Genomic DNA, 15,613 nt, shown 5'->3' with positions numbered 1-15,613 from the left:
GTAAATTTATAAAAAAATATACACTTTTGGTTAAAGATAAGAGTTTTTTGGAAGTATTATAGCCCGCTTAAATACAAATAATTAACGATATTTTGTGACAATCTAACTTATAAGCCGTTACCAATGCAACCATAGATTACCATTGGTTTAAGCGATTCAAGTTGTAAATAACTTGAATTGACTGATGCTGTATCGCTATTTTTTTTAATAATTCCCTTCCACATCTGATCTGCTGATAAAAGTGAACTGCTTAAAAAAGGGCTAGATAAAGCTTGGGCAGTGAGAATGTAAAGCGAAAGACGTATAACAGAATAAGAAAAACCATTGTACGTTCCGTTCTAATTTATCAACAGCATCTTTAGTCCAATACGCGTTGACAGTTGACACGCGACATGATACGTCATAGCGTCCGTTAAAGTTAATCCATATTCTTATTTCATTTGACATTTTTGCTCATAGCCAAGAGCTCTGACCACCATGCCAAAAGTTCTGTTGGTGTGAAGCTGTGAACTGATGCTAATTCCCAATAAAAGCTTACTAAGGGTGGCCAAGGCGATCCATAGAAACTTGGTTCGTGGGTCAAATTTAAACCAAGCTTGCGTTTCGCCACTAAATATGTAATGTAAATATCTTCAATGTTAATTAGTGGGACTTTATGCGCCTCAAAAAATATTGCTTTGAGGTGTTTTCCTGAAACATAAAATCAAATACATAATATTGTGAGGAAATAATGTGTAATGTTCTTTGAATAAAATAATAGGTTATCTACAAATATTATTAAAACAAAAAAGATATAAATCTCTTCAAAAATTTTATCTTTCGCCTTATTCTACGTTTGAAGAAAAAACGACACTAGCAATAGAAAATGTTGACTATAGCTAACATGAAGGTGTCGGTTTATTATGCGCGCGAATCGTAAAAAAATACTCTTAATTTTTCCCTAACGCGCGTAAAGAAGTATAACTTCAAAAAGATTCAACAACCAGATAGTAATGTTTAATAGGACGAGCGTTGTTTTTCGAAAAGTCTGTATTTTTTTTCTTTCAGATATCCAAACCGAATACTGATTAGGGGAGATTTAAATTTTAATAAATATTAGTGTTACCATTAATAAGATACGCAGTTCCAGAGAGATATTCCGGCACAAACTCCTCAGGGTACAACCAACTTGGCAAATACCACTTACTGTTCTCATTACGATCCAGCTCTGCATTCACAAATTTATAACCTAAAATTAAAAAAATAATCAAAGGTATATGCATACATAACATACCAAACATGTATACTTAGGGCCTGTTTCACAATGTATGGATAAAGTACCAAATAGCTGTGCAAAACATAAAATATTCGAAAGATAAAAGTTCCAAATAAGATACTTCGCGTTTCATGGCGACTAGCGCTATCTGACAGTCGTGAAACGCAAAAATATTGTTTATCCTATCAAAAAGTAATTATTAGCTTATTTGTAACTTAATCGGACATTGTGAAACAGACGCTTAGTGAAATTTCTTATATTTGTCAACACCTGAAAAACTCCTGTAATAAATATGTAGGCAATTTTACCAATGAGATCAGCGTCTGGCTTGTCCCGCACAATTCTTTCCAACTGCCAAGGATTTAATAGCATATCATCATCGGTTTTGATAAAATAATTAACTGATGAGCATTTCTCCGATGCCCACTTCACCATGAGCGCCACCTTTAAGGTGAGATTCTGGTAATCGTCTTTGAATTCGTACACGATTAAATCATCTTCATGTCTGTCATTCTAAAACAAAAAGATCTATGACGCGTCATTTCTCCACGCTCCACGCAGTCGTTGTCTTCATAGAGAAGTGGGCGATTACTATTATAAGCAAAGAATTTACGAACAGAGCAGGGACGTTCAGATTAGTTCCGTTAGTCATATTGTGTCTATGAAGTAAGGCACAATTTCTTTTGCTCAACAGCCCGAAATAATATGTATTTCGTCCGCAATTATCATAATCACATATATTAATCCTGCTAAGAATCCGCCATTTGCAAAATTTCGATTGTACTACCATAACATTTTTGTACCATATTCATATTATACCATGTGCACAAAAAAAAACAAACAAAGCAAACATCATGACGAAGGCGACATGTCTTAAAACCCATAATCTACGACATGTGTGACAGACACAAGAGGCAACTTCTTCTCTATTACAAAAATCATCAAAGAAAGGGATGAAATCTGTGGCCAATGCTCTCTACAGGGTTGTAGGATTAGATATTATTAAATAATAATATTATAAAGAATTTGTGTTTTTGTATGAATGCTTGTAATGTTTTCACACAAAAACTATTGGACCGAATTTAATAAATTCTTTCACCATTAGAAAGCTGCATCTTTACTGTCTGATATAGGCTTTAGTATATTTAAAAAAAATTGAGATCCCTACTTAAAAAAAAACTTATTTTCATTGTCCATTAATGATATGACGAAAAGTAAATCAATGTCTGTTTTCAGTCAAAAAATAAATGGTTATTTTATTTATACCGCATCAGATGAAAACTAAATAAAATTCAGATTTACCTACTGATGCAGATATCATTTCAAAAAACAATAGCTCCCCATACATACCAGATTCTGCAATTCCTCACCACTCAACCCCAATATAAACAAAGTAGGCAGCCGAGTAGCCCATGTATTTCTGATCGCATATCTCTGCTCCGTGTGAGAAGGCGCAGTGGTTACCATCACCAAAATTGGCAAATTATCTTCACACGGTGCTATTTTCGGCTCAAGAAGAAGTCTTCTAAAGATTAAAAGGTTCAATATTAAGGTTTACGTCTGATGAACTGAAAATTCCTTGGAAACACTGTAAAACTCTTTTCTCTTTTATTTTTATATTATAATTTTATAATTAAGAAGATAACCCAAATGAGGACGGTCATAGTTTTAGGAAATCAGCAGTTTTTGAAATGAAAACGTCATTAGCATCGTTGTGATTTGTAAGTCGATGAAGCGACAGTAGAAAGAGACAGACGCATGAATTCATAAAATGTAACGTAGGAGAAAATGAGGTAAAAATTAAGAAAATGATCAAATACACAGCAATTCAAAGTATATGTATACACTGTATTATTGCTCCTATCTCTTTTTCTCCCACGTTAAGTCTTATGAATGTGTGTGTCTGTCTCATTTTACTGTTGCTTCTTCGCTTCACCAACTTTCAGACATAAATTATTTTATTTTTTATCAACATTAAAGAGTGATATTAAACTTAAAAATTAAAATAATTTAAAGAAAAGTTTAATACTACTTTGAGATAGAGAAAAAAGTCTAATTTACATTTTAATCATCATAAAAACTTTTTAATTATAGTAGTTATATCAAAATTAACAATTGTTATTAAATTTAAGAATTAAAATTACATTCGTCTCATTACGATTTTTTTCTTTGGTGTAATTCGTTCGTAAATATACCCTTAAATGTAAAATTGAAATGAAATGAACATGAAAATTAAGTAAAATAAATAAATTACGATACTATTACATACATTTCCTGAAGATAATCCGGTAGGTTTCGTGTTTTTCTGAAATGGCTGAGATTATTTGAGTAACCAGTGACGTTTTCGGGAATACGTGTCATCCACAAACAACATATTAAGGTAGATAACAATATAGTAAAAAATAGCAAATTTCTTAACGTACTCGTTCTTATAACTGTAAAATTAATTAAAAAAAAATATTAGGTATAGAGCTTTAAAGTATGACGCCATGTAATTATAAAAAAAATTCGTGCGTACAAAGTACACAATATGTCAGAAGTGAAACTTCTTTGGCGCACTAATTTATCACTCTTGTCTATGCGACAGATTTGCCATCTAAAGTTCTAATAATTAACCAGTAAACGAATATAAAAAACAATATAGCATGTATTATTTCTCAATATCCCTTATTCTCTCTCTCGTTCAATCTTTCTCACTATAGCCCACCTCTCGCTCCATGGCACTGTGCGTGATACGACAATCGCTCTTTCTCACTTTTTCTCTCGATCTTTCTCACTTGCTTGCTCCCTACTCTCACTCCATCGCTAGTTGCATCATGCTATGTTCGCCCTGTCTTACTCTTTCTCAATCGGTCTCGATCGCTGTCTCTCTCTTTTTCGACACTTCCGTTGCATATTTGCGTGACGTAACATTTGTAAAAAATTTACCCTCATGCGCCTAAAGAAGTTTCACTTCAAAAACGAACAAGCATGTGTATAATCAACAATATTTATTGTGAATTTTATATTAAGAACGCAGGTGAGGAAAAAAAACGCGCCACGAAAGGTGAGGTCACATGGCTTATACCTAGTACTGGGGCAACAGTCCGTTTTCGCGGTAAACAAAGTGACGCGTGAAAGGTGTAAAATACTCTAAGTGGTTAAATAAAATAAAATACGTTTATTTTGGAACATAAGATCATCTAGGTATCACTTATTCCACGTCAATCAATTCGAATTAGGCATCCCTACTCATCGGCAAAGAAGACAGAGGGTGTAGGCCGAGATAAAAAGCCGGCGTAAAAAACTCTCGGTACTCTTTTAAAAAAGCAAATCATCAAACAATATTTAAAACAAATATATCAAATTAATTAGAAGTAGCCTGCCCAGCACTAGTCCCAGGCCCTTTTATCAACTAGATAATCGAATGAAATCATGTACCAAAGACTAGTAAAATAGCCTTTAATTGTCCTGGCTAGAACAAAGTACATTGCGGTAACGCGCAATCTAATAATAATCAGCTATGGAATTTAACAGGGGTCATGCCTAATATGTCGTTGCTCAAATTGTTAGCGAATATCGACGTCTTACCACTAAATTAATAGTAAAATAATTAATAAGTACCTGTCTTGGCCTTCATTATAATATTTTTTCTATTTAATATTTTAAGATTTTCTGACATTTCGATTTTCTAATCTTCCTTTATCGGTTCTTTTCGAACCGATTCTTTCTGAAAACAATTAAATTAATGACACCAACCGAGAACTCAAATGGTAAAAAATAAGTTTTTTAAGTTTATAGGCAAGGTTTATCGACATCGATTTCTAATACATCCGACTTTTATAATATTATTCATTCATATCATAAATAGTAGTAATATATTTCTATGAAAACCCATAAATTTTTTGCAATACCGCATATATCGTTATATGTATCCTATCGAAACTCAAGTGGGAAAGGTTGCAATTTGATAAATATTACACAATTATTTCTAAAACGAATTTATTTATAGTACGAATTTTAAAAAATGCTACTTAGTTCACTACTCTATGTAATCTATTGGGCAATTCTATTAGGACAGCTGATGTATACGTGATTATTGAAAGTGATATGAACATTATTGCTATCTATAATCAATTATTTACGGGAATATTAATATTAAGGAACATAACTATGGTTGCTTTTGCTCGTTATGAGTATCCATTTATAAACAACCTTCCTTCATTTAGTATTTGTTTAGAAATAGGTTATGATAACTAAGCGTTTGTAATTAAATAAGGTAAGCTGAAAATTTTAAATTTATTACAAGCCAACTTCACTGCGGTTGCCTCGCATTTTCTATGTAATTATAAGTTTACTTGATATGTCAGCAAATTGTGTTGTTTAATGATAAATTACCTTATAAAATCTCTGATTTTCTGGACAAATTTATTTTTGATTTTCACTTATATATGATATACATTCACGGATAATACACAAACAGTATGAATGATATTCCTTGTACATTTTCCAATGATATGATAAGTACTTGAGCTTATCGGTGTCATTAGATTATTATCGATTATTTTTGTCCTAGTAGATATATTATTTTTTTATCTATACGCTATCATTTACATTTTGATTTCCGTAGGTAGATATGTTATACCCACGATAACATTTTAGTTCGAAAATCAAAAGGTTGTTTGATTCAGGTTAGGTTAGGTTTTAAAAACAATCGCGTAACCGTCCAACATCTGGCTGGATGGGTTTCTATAGAAATTTTGAGCAGAAAAATATGCAGCATTCACACATTTCATTATTAAGTTGTGATTTTTGATTATAAAAAGAAAGTTCTAGATGTGCTATTGATGTCAAATTCTTAATATACATTATTCCTGATTAAAATGTAATATATAATATTTTTGGATGGTCGTAATGCGAAATACATACCAAATCCAGCCAGTTTTAATTGTCGGCTTATTCATTTTAAAACAATTTTTAACTTGTCAACGGCACCAGCGTTTAATCGTAACACTACTGCCGAAGTGGCCGGGCGACTTTACCAAACAGAATTACTATACAATCGTTGGAGCGACTTGGATGGCTGTGAAATCCGCAGCTGAACTAGGTCTGGCTGAAGTAGCTGGCTGGCTTAATACCAACTTACTTTCACTTAATGTTAATAAAACAAATTTTATATGTTTTACTGCGAATCAAAGATCTCAGCCGGGTTACGACTTTGGAGTTAGGATTCATAGGTGTGGTGATCCGATTGCCCAGAATTGTAGCTGTCAGACCATAGAACGTGTCAACTCTACCAAATATCTTGGAGTTACAGTGGACCAAAGGTTATCATGGCACTTACACATCGAAACAATTATGGCCCGGGTTAGAAGACTTATTTGGATATTTAAAAACTTACGCTACGTCATGCCCGCGTCATTGCTTAATAAAGTTTATCTAGCCCTGGCTCAAACTATTATAATATACTGCATTCCCGTATGGGGAGGAGCAACTAAAACTAAGTTTTTAGATTTAGAGAGATCTCAAAGGGCCCTTATTAAAGTAATGAACTACAAACCATATAGATACTCTACCGATGACCTTTACAGAAATAGTGGCTTATTGAGCGTTAGAAAATTATACATTTTGCATATCACCCTACGTATGCACAAAACACTACCATTTAGTCCAGGTAAACTAAAGAAGAGACGTAAAGATATTGTAGCATACGCCCCACGCGTGCACACAGTTTCTGCTCAACGTCAATATACTACACAGGCTGCCTACATCTATAATAAACTGAATCAGAAATTAAATATATATCCGATGTTATTATATAATTGTAAGAATACCGTAACTGGGTGGTTGAAAACTATCACATATGAAGAAACAGAATTAATTTTGACGAGAATCAGATAAACACACACACACACACACACACGCACACACACACACACACACACACACACACACGCACACACAAACACACACACACACACACAAACACACATGCACGCACTCACACGCACGCACGCAAAGACCGTGCGTTATTATTTGTTTAATTTAGTTAGTTTTTAATTCAAAAATAAATAAATAGAAAAATAATATATTTTGTAACTAAGTTTGTCAAGTCATATTTCAGTTGTTTTGGTCCAAACATTGTAATCTATAATTTAAGGGAAGTTGCGAGGTTGCTCCATCACAAGTATTATTTAACTTACTGGGGCTACCTCAATTTTACATGTATGTTAATGAATGTATGAATAAAATACTTTTTTTTTTTTTTTTTTTTTTTGGTGATGAACTGCGTGTAAGGCAGCTTTGGGTTCTTAGCGACTACGTCGCGCGACCGCGTCGTGCGACCTACGGCTTAGTATGAAATTACGTCGAGTGCTAACGAAACCCCGCGACCGCGAATCGCTTACAGTGATGTCAACTTGGAGGTTTACCCACAAATTTAGGGGGAATCAAGACATCCAGGTTTTTAGGTAGTACATTATCCCAACAAAAAAAATATTCTTAAAAAACGCATCATACACAGTGGTGGTTATATAATTAGAAACACTACTGTCCTTGACATGATGCACGAAACTTCACCGCAAACGTTTTTTTTTATTAAACAATAAATAGCACAACAATATGTTCAACACTTTATCATTTATTAGAAAAACAATAAAAATCACGTAGCACGTGTGTAGCGTAGCTTTAATACGGTCAAGTATTTAAATTAGATTCTAGGTATGAACATTGATTGCCAACTAATTAACAACAAAGCGACAACAAAAAAGTATTACTACAGCCTTCCGATAGTTATTAATATTTAGTAGTATCGTATCCGTGTATGGGCTATGGCTGCTACGATGAGGCATTGATTCAATAAATTTCATTTTCTAGGGGAATTAAACACATGCTTCAACAAATTCTTCATATAGCCAGTTCTTTATAACTGGTGTTACGTTTTGAAACATTCTGGATATACGCTGTTCGCTAGGGAAACATTTGACACTGTTGGCCACGGCCAAAGTTACTTGAGTCTCTTTTGGAGAGCTTTTTCTTGGCCGAGCCTTTTTAAGAAGATTTTCAACAGTTACATGTGTTTTTATAATGATCATTAAATACTTTAGAATAATTTAAATGCTTAGCTATTCTTGTGTACGCTCACTTATGATCCATAATAATCTATAATATGTTATTTAACAACTATTTGCCTAGTTGACGCGTCACAACTTTATTTTTTTAATTTAATTTATTAAGTGAAATTCAGATTAAACTTAGAATTTCGGTCAGAAAAATAGAAAGCCAAGACACTCCAATTTTGAAAATAGAATGCGCTATGGAGCCGTTTTCTAAATGTTTCTAATTAGGCCAAACGGCCAGTAACAAAAAATAAACTCCTACATGTCTAACATATTTTGTAATCAAAACTAGGATATGGTTTATATTTTATGCTTTTAATGAGGTTTTTATTTGAGTAGATATATTATTGCATGATTGTGTATATTTTTTACAAACAATTAGTACGTTGAAGTTATACTTTCTTTATTCACAAGAAGTATTTCTGATTATATGACCAACACTGTATACTGATTAATTACTTTAAGCCTCGAACTCAACTAACAACTTTGACTAAATATAAACTTTAAGTATGGCTATAATATATGTATAAATATTTAAAATATTTACAATACTCCAAGATATTCAAGGCAATTTTCTACTTGGATGTAATTTTAATTTAAATTACCTCTTAACTACATTCGTGGTGTACAATAAACTTTTCTTTGGTGGCTATTAACTGAATTAGAACAAGGTACGTACAATACAGTATGTAAATAAATATAATTTAAATGTTGTTCGTTGATACCAGGGCCGCTTCCAGAATTGCTTTAAAAGCACAATTAGCAAACATCCGTATAAATGCAGTATGTAGGTAAATAAAACATTTTTGTCAACGGACTTTCTCAATTTTACTTAATATATAGTATACCTATTTGTTTTTGTTACCTCATAAATTTTAATTGGGTGTACCAATTTTGACGATTGAAATTTGGTCTAGTTCTGACACTTTGAAGGCGGTTTAGGCTTTTTATAAAAATAGAATTATGTAATACCTATTTGTGACAATTATATTTGGTAGGATTCGTGCTATAAACATGTACAAATTTAATTTACCAGAAAGTAATAATAATTACAAAAAACACTTGTTTTATTCAGTTTTAACTATCCTTTTCATTTCACTTATAAAAAAAATACGTAGATCTACGAACTTTTCTCCTTCACAATTATTTCTAAATCTTCGTGATTTTCCAATCTTGCCTAAGTAATTTTCAAAATCCGAGTTGGCAGCACTGTTTAAGTGTTGCATAGACGTGTAAACGTAACGAAAAAAAGCGTACCCGAATGTATTCGTTACTATAACAATTAGTACTCGTTACTAGAGTATCGTTACGTTACTCGTTACTAATAATAAAAAATCGGATTTACTATTTTTAAACTTTTAACCGTGAGCTTATATCACAATAACATCGCAATATTATGCATCAATTATAATGAAAAGGCAATAAATAGGTGTCGAAAATTATTTATTGATAATAATACTTAAAAAGCATTGTAACGATAAAATGAAAAAATAATATGTGTAAATAAATAAATAATAATAATAAATGGAATATAAACAACTAGGTAACAATATTTGATAATTAACCGCTTTTGTTAACCAAGAATTAATGTAATCTCATTAGAGCGGCTTTATTATCTCTTTTTGAATAAGAATAAAAATACGTGACAATAAAAAACCAAAACACATATTTTTAATTTGTAAAAAATACTTTCTTACCTTCTTTCTAATCTTAAACTTTATTTACACATTCAACACCATTAATAAACAGTAAAAACTTGGACGACGAATTTTTAAATTACACTTCACATAATAAACAAACATGGCTCTTTGTAACGTATGTTTTTGAATATTTTACCGAATATGCTCGCGCATGCGTATACCATACGATCTACTCCTACTACAAAAACTGCGAGTAACGAAATGTATTTCTGTGTAACGTTTCGTTACTCGGTACTAGATGGCGTACTCCTTACTCAGAACCAAACGGTTTGCTACAGCTGACAGCTCAAGTGTTGCATTCATGAATCATGCATTGATGGCAGTGCCGTCGCGCGACGCAAGCGATAACCACAGCAAAATTTAAATAAAAGTATCTGCTGGATTCAAATTTAACGAAATTTAATCCATCTGCATCCCTTTTACTGAGGCCTAGATAATAATATCACAATAGGAATATCATTTTCATTCTTGAGTAAGTGGAATAACAATTTGCATATCTGCGGAAAAAAATCGTATTGGAATGGAACCTAATCTTCACCGATAAAAGCTGCAGATCGCGGTCGCTGATATAAGCTAGGGTCACTCCGCGACATGCCACCAGGACAACGGAATAATAATTGAATTTCCAATGGTATGTAGGTACCTTCACCGGCATGTCGGCGGGCGTGATAGATACTTTTCTTAGACTTACTTTTCTTGGATATGTCAAAAATTTTGAAATAACTAGTTTTAAGTATGTGTTTTTTAGCATTTTTAGACTCCCTATAATATTAGTTATTGCAACCAACCGACCGACCAAAATAAGTTTTATCTACCCGTAATACATTACATTATATTAATTTTTTTTTAAAATTTTATTATTTTATTAATACATTGTATTAATTTTTTTTAAAAATTCATACATAAATGAGGTGTAATTCAATAGATTAGCTGCAGCCGTCTGTTAGACAAGACGGACTTTGTTCTTACATTAGGTAAATACTTAAAGTTTTAATATTATATTCTGGTGTATAATCTTGATTTTAATAATCTCTGTTTTCTTTTTAATAACTTATCACTCAAGATAGTATAAGAATGCGCATTTGCAAAAAATATTCCAAACAATTAACATTGTCACTCGTGTCAATGTTTATTATAAATATGTGTAACACTTGTACAGTAAAACAATACTGTACTGTACTGCCGGAAATTCAAACACTAATAACTGTTAAAGTTTCTCACGTACCTACATATTCATGATTATTATTAAAAATAGGAATGCCAGTTGCAACCACTTAAGAGTTGAAACTCCTACGTTTATAAATTAACGTAGGTTATCTACGTTTAATAATAATATGTATTTGCTATTTTTCAATATAACTTATGAGTTCGTATAAACAGTGACTTTAATAAATAATAATACTAATATAATATAAGTACTCTTCGGGACTTCTGATTTTCACACTTCTCTTACAATATTCTAAGTCATAACCATAGAGACCATTACCTGATTTGCATCAAGCAATAGTGTCTAAAGCATAGTCAATTATCATTCATTTAGAATATTATCATAATATTATGTATTGACAATATCGACATCGGTAGTATGTCAATATCATGTGATTTTCGTGTAGGCGGCAATGAAAATTTATAGTTTTTATTGAGTTACTTTACGTGATTTTATACAGAATTCTATCTTATTTCCGTGGCGGTAGTTTATTAAGAAAAAATTAATTACAATGATAAGATACCGACGAAAGTTTGCCGCCTTTATAACAAATCAATTTCAAAGTAAATTTTGTAAACAAGGTAAGTGCCCAAAAGTTGAAAATTATTTTAACTTGTAGTTATGTGTATTATTGATTTACTTTTATGTTTTTAGGTCCTAATATTCTTAAAGCAAATAGTGTACAAAATAGTCAAATAATTGCTTGTAAGTTGACTTTCAAACAAAATTATGTTACTAAGATAGATGAACATGTGGCTACATATGAAGAAATAGCAAAAAGTGTGAACAAACCAAACAAAATTATCGTGGATGTACGTAATCAAGATGAAATCAAAACCACAGGTCAAATCCCTTCAAGTATCAACATACCAGGTATATAATGCGATTATTATAAGTTATGGTAGCTACATTTGTTATATGAAAGTAATCTTTCTAGAGACAGCTTAGTAGCCGAGTGAGTGTGCCTGAACCCTGAGTTTATGCTTTCAAATTACTGTGCACTAATTACTTTTTGTGTATAATGAATATGCATTTCTTACATGGTAAAGAAAAACTTAACATCCTAGAGACCTAATAAACAGGGTGTGAGGCACAGAAAAATATTATTATTAAGACAAGAAATGATCTTGAAGCAGATACAGAATTCTGAAGCTAAGACTTATCAAATCAAATCTATTAATATAATCTAATTATTTACAGTGAACAATATACAAGAAGTATTGGAGTCAATGTCTGAAACAGAGTTTCAAAGGAAGTACCACAGGCCTAAGCCTTCACAATCTGATGAATTAATTTTTTATTGCAAGTCAGGAAAGAGAGCTACAGAGGCAACTAATGTTGCTTTAAAACTTGGTTATTCTAAGTACTGTGTATTCATTATTATTCTGTATTAATCTATTTTCATAATTATTAATCCCAGTTGAATAAACTTGATACATACATTGAACAATATTTTATAGAAGAGCTCTACAAAAGTGGCCTTAGAAAGATTTAGTATTATATAATTTATAGAAAGAAGGTAGTTGAATCATTATTGGTCTTCCAAATAAAATGTCACTTGAAACTATATTTAAAACTCACAAGTACATTATATATATTATAAATCAAAAGAAGCCAGAGCCATCAAAGGAGGTTTTGTAACTTCAGGCATAATTTTGGTGGTGCCAAATTTAAGCATTATTTAAATCTTTCTCAGAATTGATTAGCACTAATAAACACATTATTTTACAGGTCCAAAAAGTATTTACCTGGCTGGGATGGATGGAATGAAAAAAAATAAATCTTATAAAATACTTAAATTATATACAATTCAGTTATTATTACATACTTGATTTCAAAAATATTTATTTCAAGTATACCTTTATCATACTTAAAACAAGAAACATTTATCTTTTACTCTTTCACCAAATTCAATTTAAGAAAGCTATAATGTTTAGGAAGATAGCTTTATTTTATTTGCATTAAGTTAATAAAAAGATTGAAATTTTGTGAACCTTTTAATTAGTAAAATGTCTACGAGGAGGCAACAGCTTTTTTAGGGGTAGGTTGGCCTTCTTTGAAACCATTGCGGAAACGCCTTCTGACAATCTTGAGATGACGCATACGACCAGTTCCAGTGGTCTTCCTCCTCTTAGCCTTCACCGACCAGTGGTCTAAAAGAGATACAGATATTTAATAACAATATTTACATTCTCGAAAACTTCACCATAATGTCCTTCATATAAACCTCATGTCTAGAAATATTTGAAAAGATATTTCATAAAATGTTAGATATTGCTTGTAAGCAATACTTGTAAATAATGTTAAACTTGCATTTAACTTAAGAATATATTATGTTATGATTGTCTGAAATATGTAGCGTTTTATGGATTAGAAAATCCTCAAAATGACCACATAATCATTTTTTTACCTACATCTACAAGAAAGTATTAATAAATTAAACACCTCCTCAATCTATGTAGGAATTTTCGTGTACTACTCCTTATATATATATATAACCTCAGTTGAACGAACCAACTGCACGTTACAATTTTTAACACTTACAAGAGCGTAATTTGGCTGCAGGGTATCCACACTGAGCGCATTTTGATTTTTGTATATGATAAGAAGATCTGCCACATCTTCTACATAGTGTGTGAGTCTTATTTCGGCGTTTACCGAAGCTCGATGTTCCCTTCGTCTGCAATCAAGAGTAAACAAACCTTAAAATTATACACAATGACACAAAATATTATCACTCCGAAACAAATAACACTGAAATTAACTCAAGTAATCACAAAAAGCACAATATCACAAAGAAATATCTATGATTCTTAGAGATTTATTTAATCATTTAAAAAAATACACTACCATTTTTGCCGAATTTGACAATGAAAGAAAGAGGTTAGGTGTTGCTACTTGATGTCCCTAATGATTTTCGAATATAGAATGACAACTGACACGGCACTAAGTTTTATGTTACTTGATAAAATAAATGTGTGCAACATTCCACGTTTAAATATAAAACGGTATACTCATTACTCGTTCTATAGTCTGCTCATAGTCATGTAATAAATTAATAATAAAACGGGTGTAACTATACAATTCATATTTATAAATGAATAATTTTCTAGAATGAAAAATAAATAAATTTGTGAACTTTATTCATTTTTTAAGCGTTTCTCTCTTATACTCGGAAAGAATAGTATTCTGGATGTCCATATTCTGTACAATGATTAGGACAGCCACAACAGGTTCAATTATTATTTATTAATAAAAACCTAGTGATAGATTTTAAACGTATATGCAACTAATGGCTATTTTTGCTTAATTTGCCTTGCGTTTTTCCCTACCAGTTTGTCTCCATCAGGACATACTGGATGGAGCCCAAGGCTACGTCAAACATGACTAACAACAAACTCCACAGTCTCACCCTTCGATTCCGATGAAATTCTAAATAATTTTAATAGGATAAAGAATGACAGAAGTCCAGGTCCTGACAGTATTCCAGATGAAGCCTTAAAAATTAGATTATCAAGACTAATCAAATGATCCAACAAGATATAAGATAATCAAGCTATTCCCAAAATTTGGGGTGTCACATATAGTTTTGTTGTATAAGAAGGGGATTATTCAGATATTAGCTATTACCGCCCTATTCTTTTAAGAACCAAATAGGTACAAACTAAAAACTGAAAACACTTTACAAAAAAAATGCTATAGAAAACCACTAAGAGTTTAACCAGCTCCTATATCTATCATTTATCGATTATACTAAAGCATTTGGCTGCATCTCACATTGTATTTGGCATGCGCTTTCATATAAAGGCATACCCGCCTTATACATAAACATAATTGAAGACATATATAAGAAGAACGCCAGTAAAGTAATACTAGACAGACTTGGACCAAAATGTTGTATTAGGAGAAGATATAAAACAAGGATCTATCTCTTTTATCACCCAAGAATCAAGACATTTATATAATGGCTACATCAAAATCGGCTATATCAAAATATTATGGAAGAATTAAGATGAAAAATTAAATTAATACAAAAAGACTCGAGATATTTGAGCTACCTACATTTTGCAGACTACATAATTATTTTCGCCAAATCACTGACTAACAGAAAATACTGCCTCATAAAAAATAGGCCTACACACTTCAAAAACAGAAGTTGCAACAAATAACAACATTTACCCTTTCATGCTTAACCAGCCATCAAGTATGCAGACAGCTATATTTATCTTGGTAAGCAAGTTTCATTCAAGAAACAAAGGCATCAACAAAACTGGGAAGAAGTTTTGGAGCTTAAAATAATTCTCAAGGATAAGCTCCCAACTATAGTGAAAAAAAGATGGTGGATTCCTGATTG

General features: G+C 31.7%; 3 protein-coding genes across 5 annotated transcripts; 1 reads left to right on the top strand and 2 right to left on the bottom strand.

The window, feature by feature from the left end:
• On the bottom strand, positions 1 to 6,284 carry LOC110998479 (beta-1,3-galactosyltransferase 2). Of its 2 annotated transcripts, none has more exons than XM_045630345.1 (7): positions 6,164 to 6,284; positions 4,859 to 4,964; positions 3,525 to 3,690; positions 2,606 to 2,780; positions 1,564 to 1,768; positions 1,106 to 1,228; positions 1 to 690 (listed from the first exon to the last, which is right to left on the bottom strand). In XM_045630345.1, the coding sequence occupies exons 2-7, from the start codon at positions 4,914 to 4,916 to the stop codon at positions 437 to 439; spliced, it is 981 nt and encodes a 326-aa protein (XP_045486301.1). In that variant the 5' UTR covers positions 4,917 to 4,964; positions 6,164 to 6,284; the 3' UTR covers positions 1 to 436. The 2 variants fall into 2 exon arrangements, with proteins under 2 accessions (XP_045486301.1, XP_022122845.2); XM_022267153.2 differs by lacking the exon at positions 6,164 to 6,284 and adding an exon at positions 5,633 to 5,766.
• Positions 6,285 to 11,598: 5,314 nt separating this feature from the next.
• On the top strand, positions 11,599 to 13,246 carry LOC110998503 (rhodanese domain-containing protein CG4456-like). 2 transcript variants are annotated; one of them, XM_022267183.2, is made up of 4 exons: positions 11,599 to 11,822; positions 11,914 to 12,132; positions 12,460 to 12,622; positions 12,991 to 13,246. In XM_022267183.2, the coding sequence occupies exons 1-4, from the start codon at positions 11,771 to 11,773 to the stop codon at positions 13,037 to 13,039; spliced, it is 483 nt and encodes a 160-aa protein (XP_022122875.2). In that variant the 5' UTR covers positions 11,599 to 11,770; the 3' UTR covers positions 13,040 to 13,246. The 2 variants fall into 2 exon arrangements, with proteins under 2 accessions (XP_022122875.2, XP_022122874.2); XM_022267182.2 differs by having other exon boundaries at positions 11,603 to 11,840.
• On the bottom strand, positions 13,244 to 14,241 carry LOC110998504 (60S ribosomal protein L37). The gene is made up of 3 exons (XM_022267184.2): positions 14,110 to 14,241; positions 13,804 to 13,939; positions 13,244 to 13,412 (listed from the first exon to the last, which is right to left on the bottom strand). Exons 1-3 carry the CDS (start codon positions 14,110 to 14,112, stop codon positions 13,273 to 13,275), a joined length of 279 nt encoding a protein of 92 aa, XP_022122876.1. The 5' UTR covers positions 14,113 to 14,241; the 3' UTR covers positions 13,244 to 13,272.
• Between the last annotated feature and the right edge of the window lie 1,372 nt (positions 14,242 to 15,613).

The sequence above is a fragment of the Pieris rapae genome, chromosome 12, assembly GCF_905147795.1.
Source record: "Pieris rapae chromosome 12, ilPieRapa1.1, whole genome shotgun sequence".
Classification (NCBI taxonomy): Eukaryota; Metazoa; Arthropoda; class Insecta; order Lepidoptera; family Pieridae; genus Pieris; species Pieris rapae.
Note: the sequence above shows the minus strand (reverse complement) of the source record. Positions and strands in the feature narration are given on the sequence as shown.

Bases quoted from the DNA above. Each gene is read 5' to 3' on its own strand.
- LOC110998479 (XM_045630345.1), bottom strand. From the start codon at position 4,916: ATGTCAGAAAATCTTAAAATATTAAATAGAAAAAATATTATAATGAAG. The intron at 3,691-4,858 runs GTACTTATTAAT...TTAATTTTACAG, and splicing joins TATAATGAAGGCCAAGACAG to TTATAAGAACGAGTACGTTA. The intron at 1,769-2,605 runs GTATGTATGGGG...TTTTTGTTTTAG, and splicing joins GTGAGGAATTGCAGAATCTG to AATGACAGACATGAAGATGA.
- LOC110998503 (XM_022267182.2), top strand. From the start codon at position 11,771: ATGATAAGATACCGACGAAAGTTTGCCGCCTTTATAACAAATCAATTT. The intron at 11,841-11,913 runs GTAAGTGCCCAA...TTATGTTTTTAG, and splicing joins AAGTAAATTTTGTAAACAAG to GTCCTAATATTCTTAAAGCA. The intron at 12,133-12,459 runs GTATATAATGCG...AATTATTTACAG, and splicing joins TTCAAGTATCAACATACCAG to TGAACAATATACAAGAAGTA.
- LOC110998504 (XM_022267184.2), bottom strand. The intron at 13,413-13,803 runs GTAAGTGTTAAA...TATCTCTTTTAG, and splicing joins TGCAGCCAAATTACGCTCTT to ACCACTGGTCGGTGAAGGCT.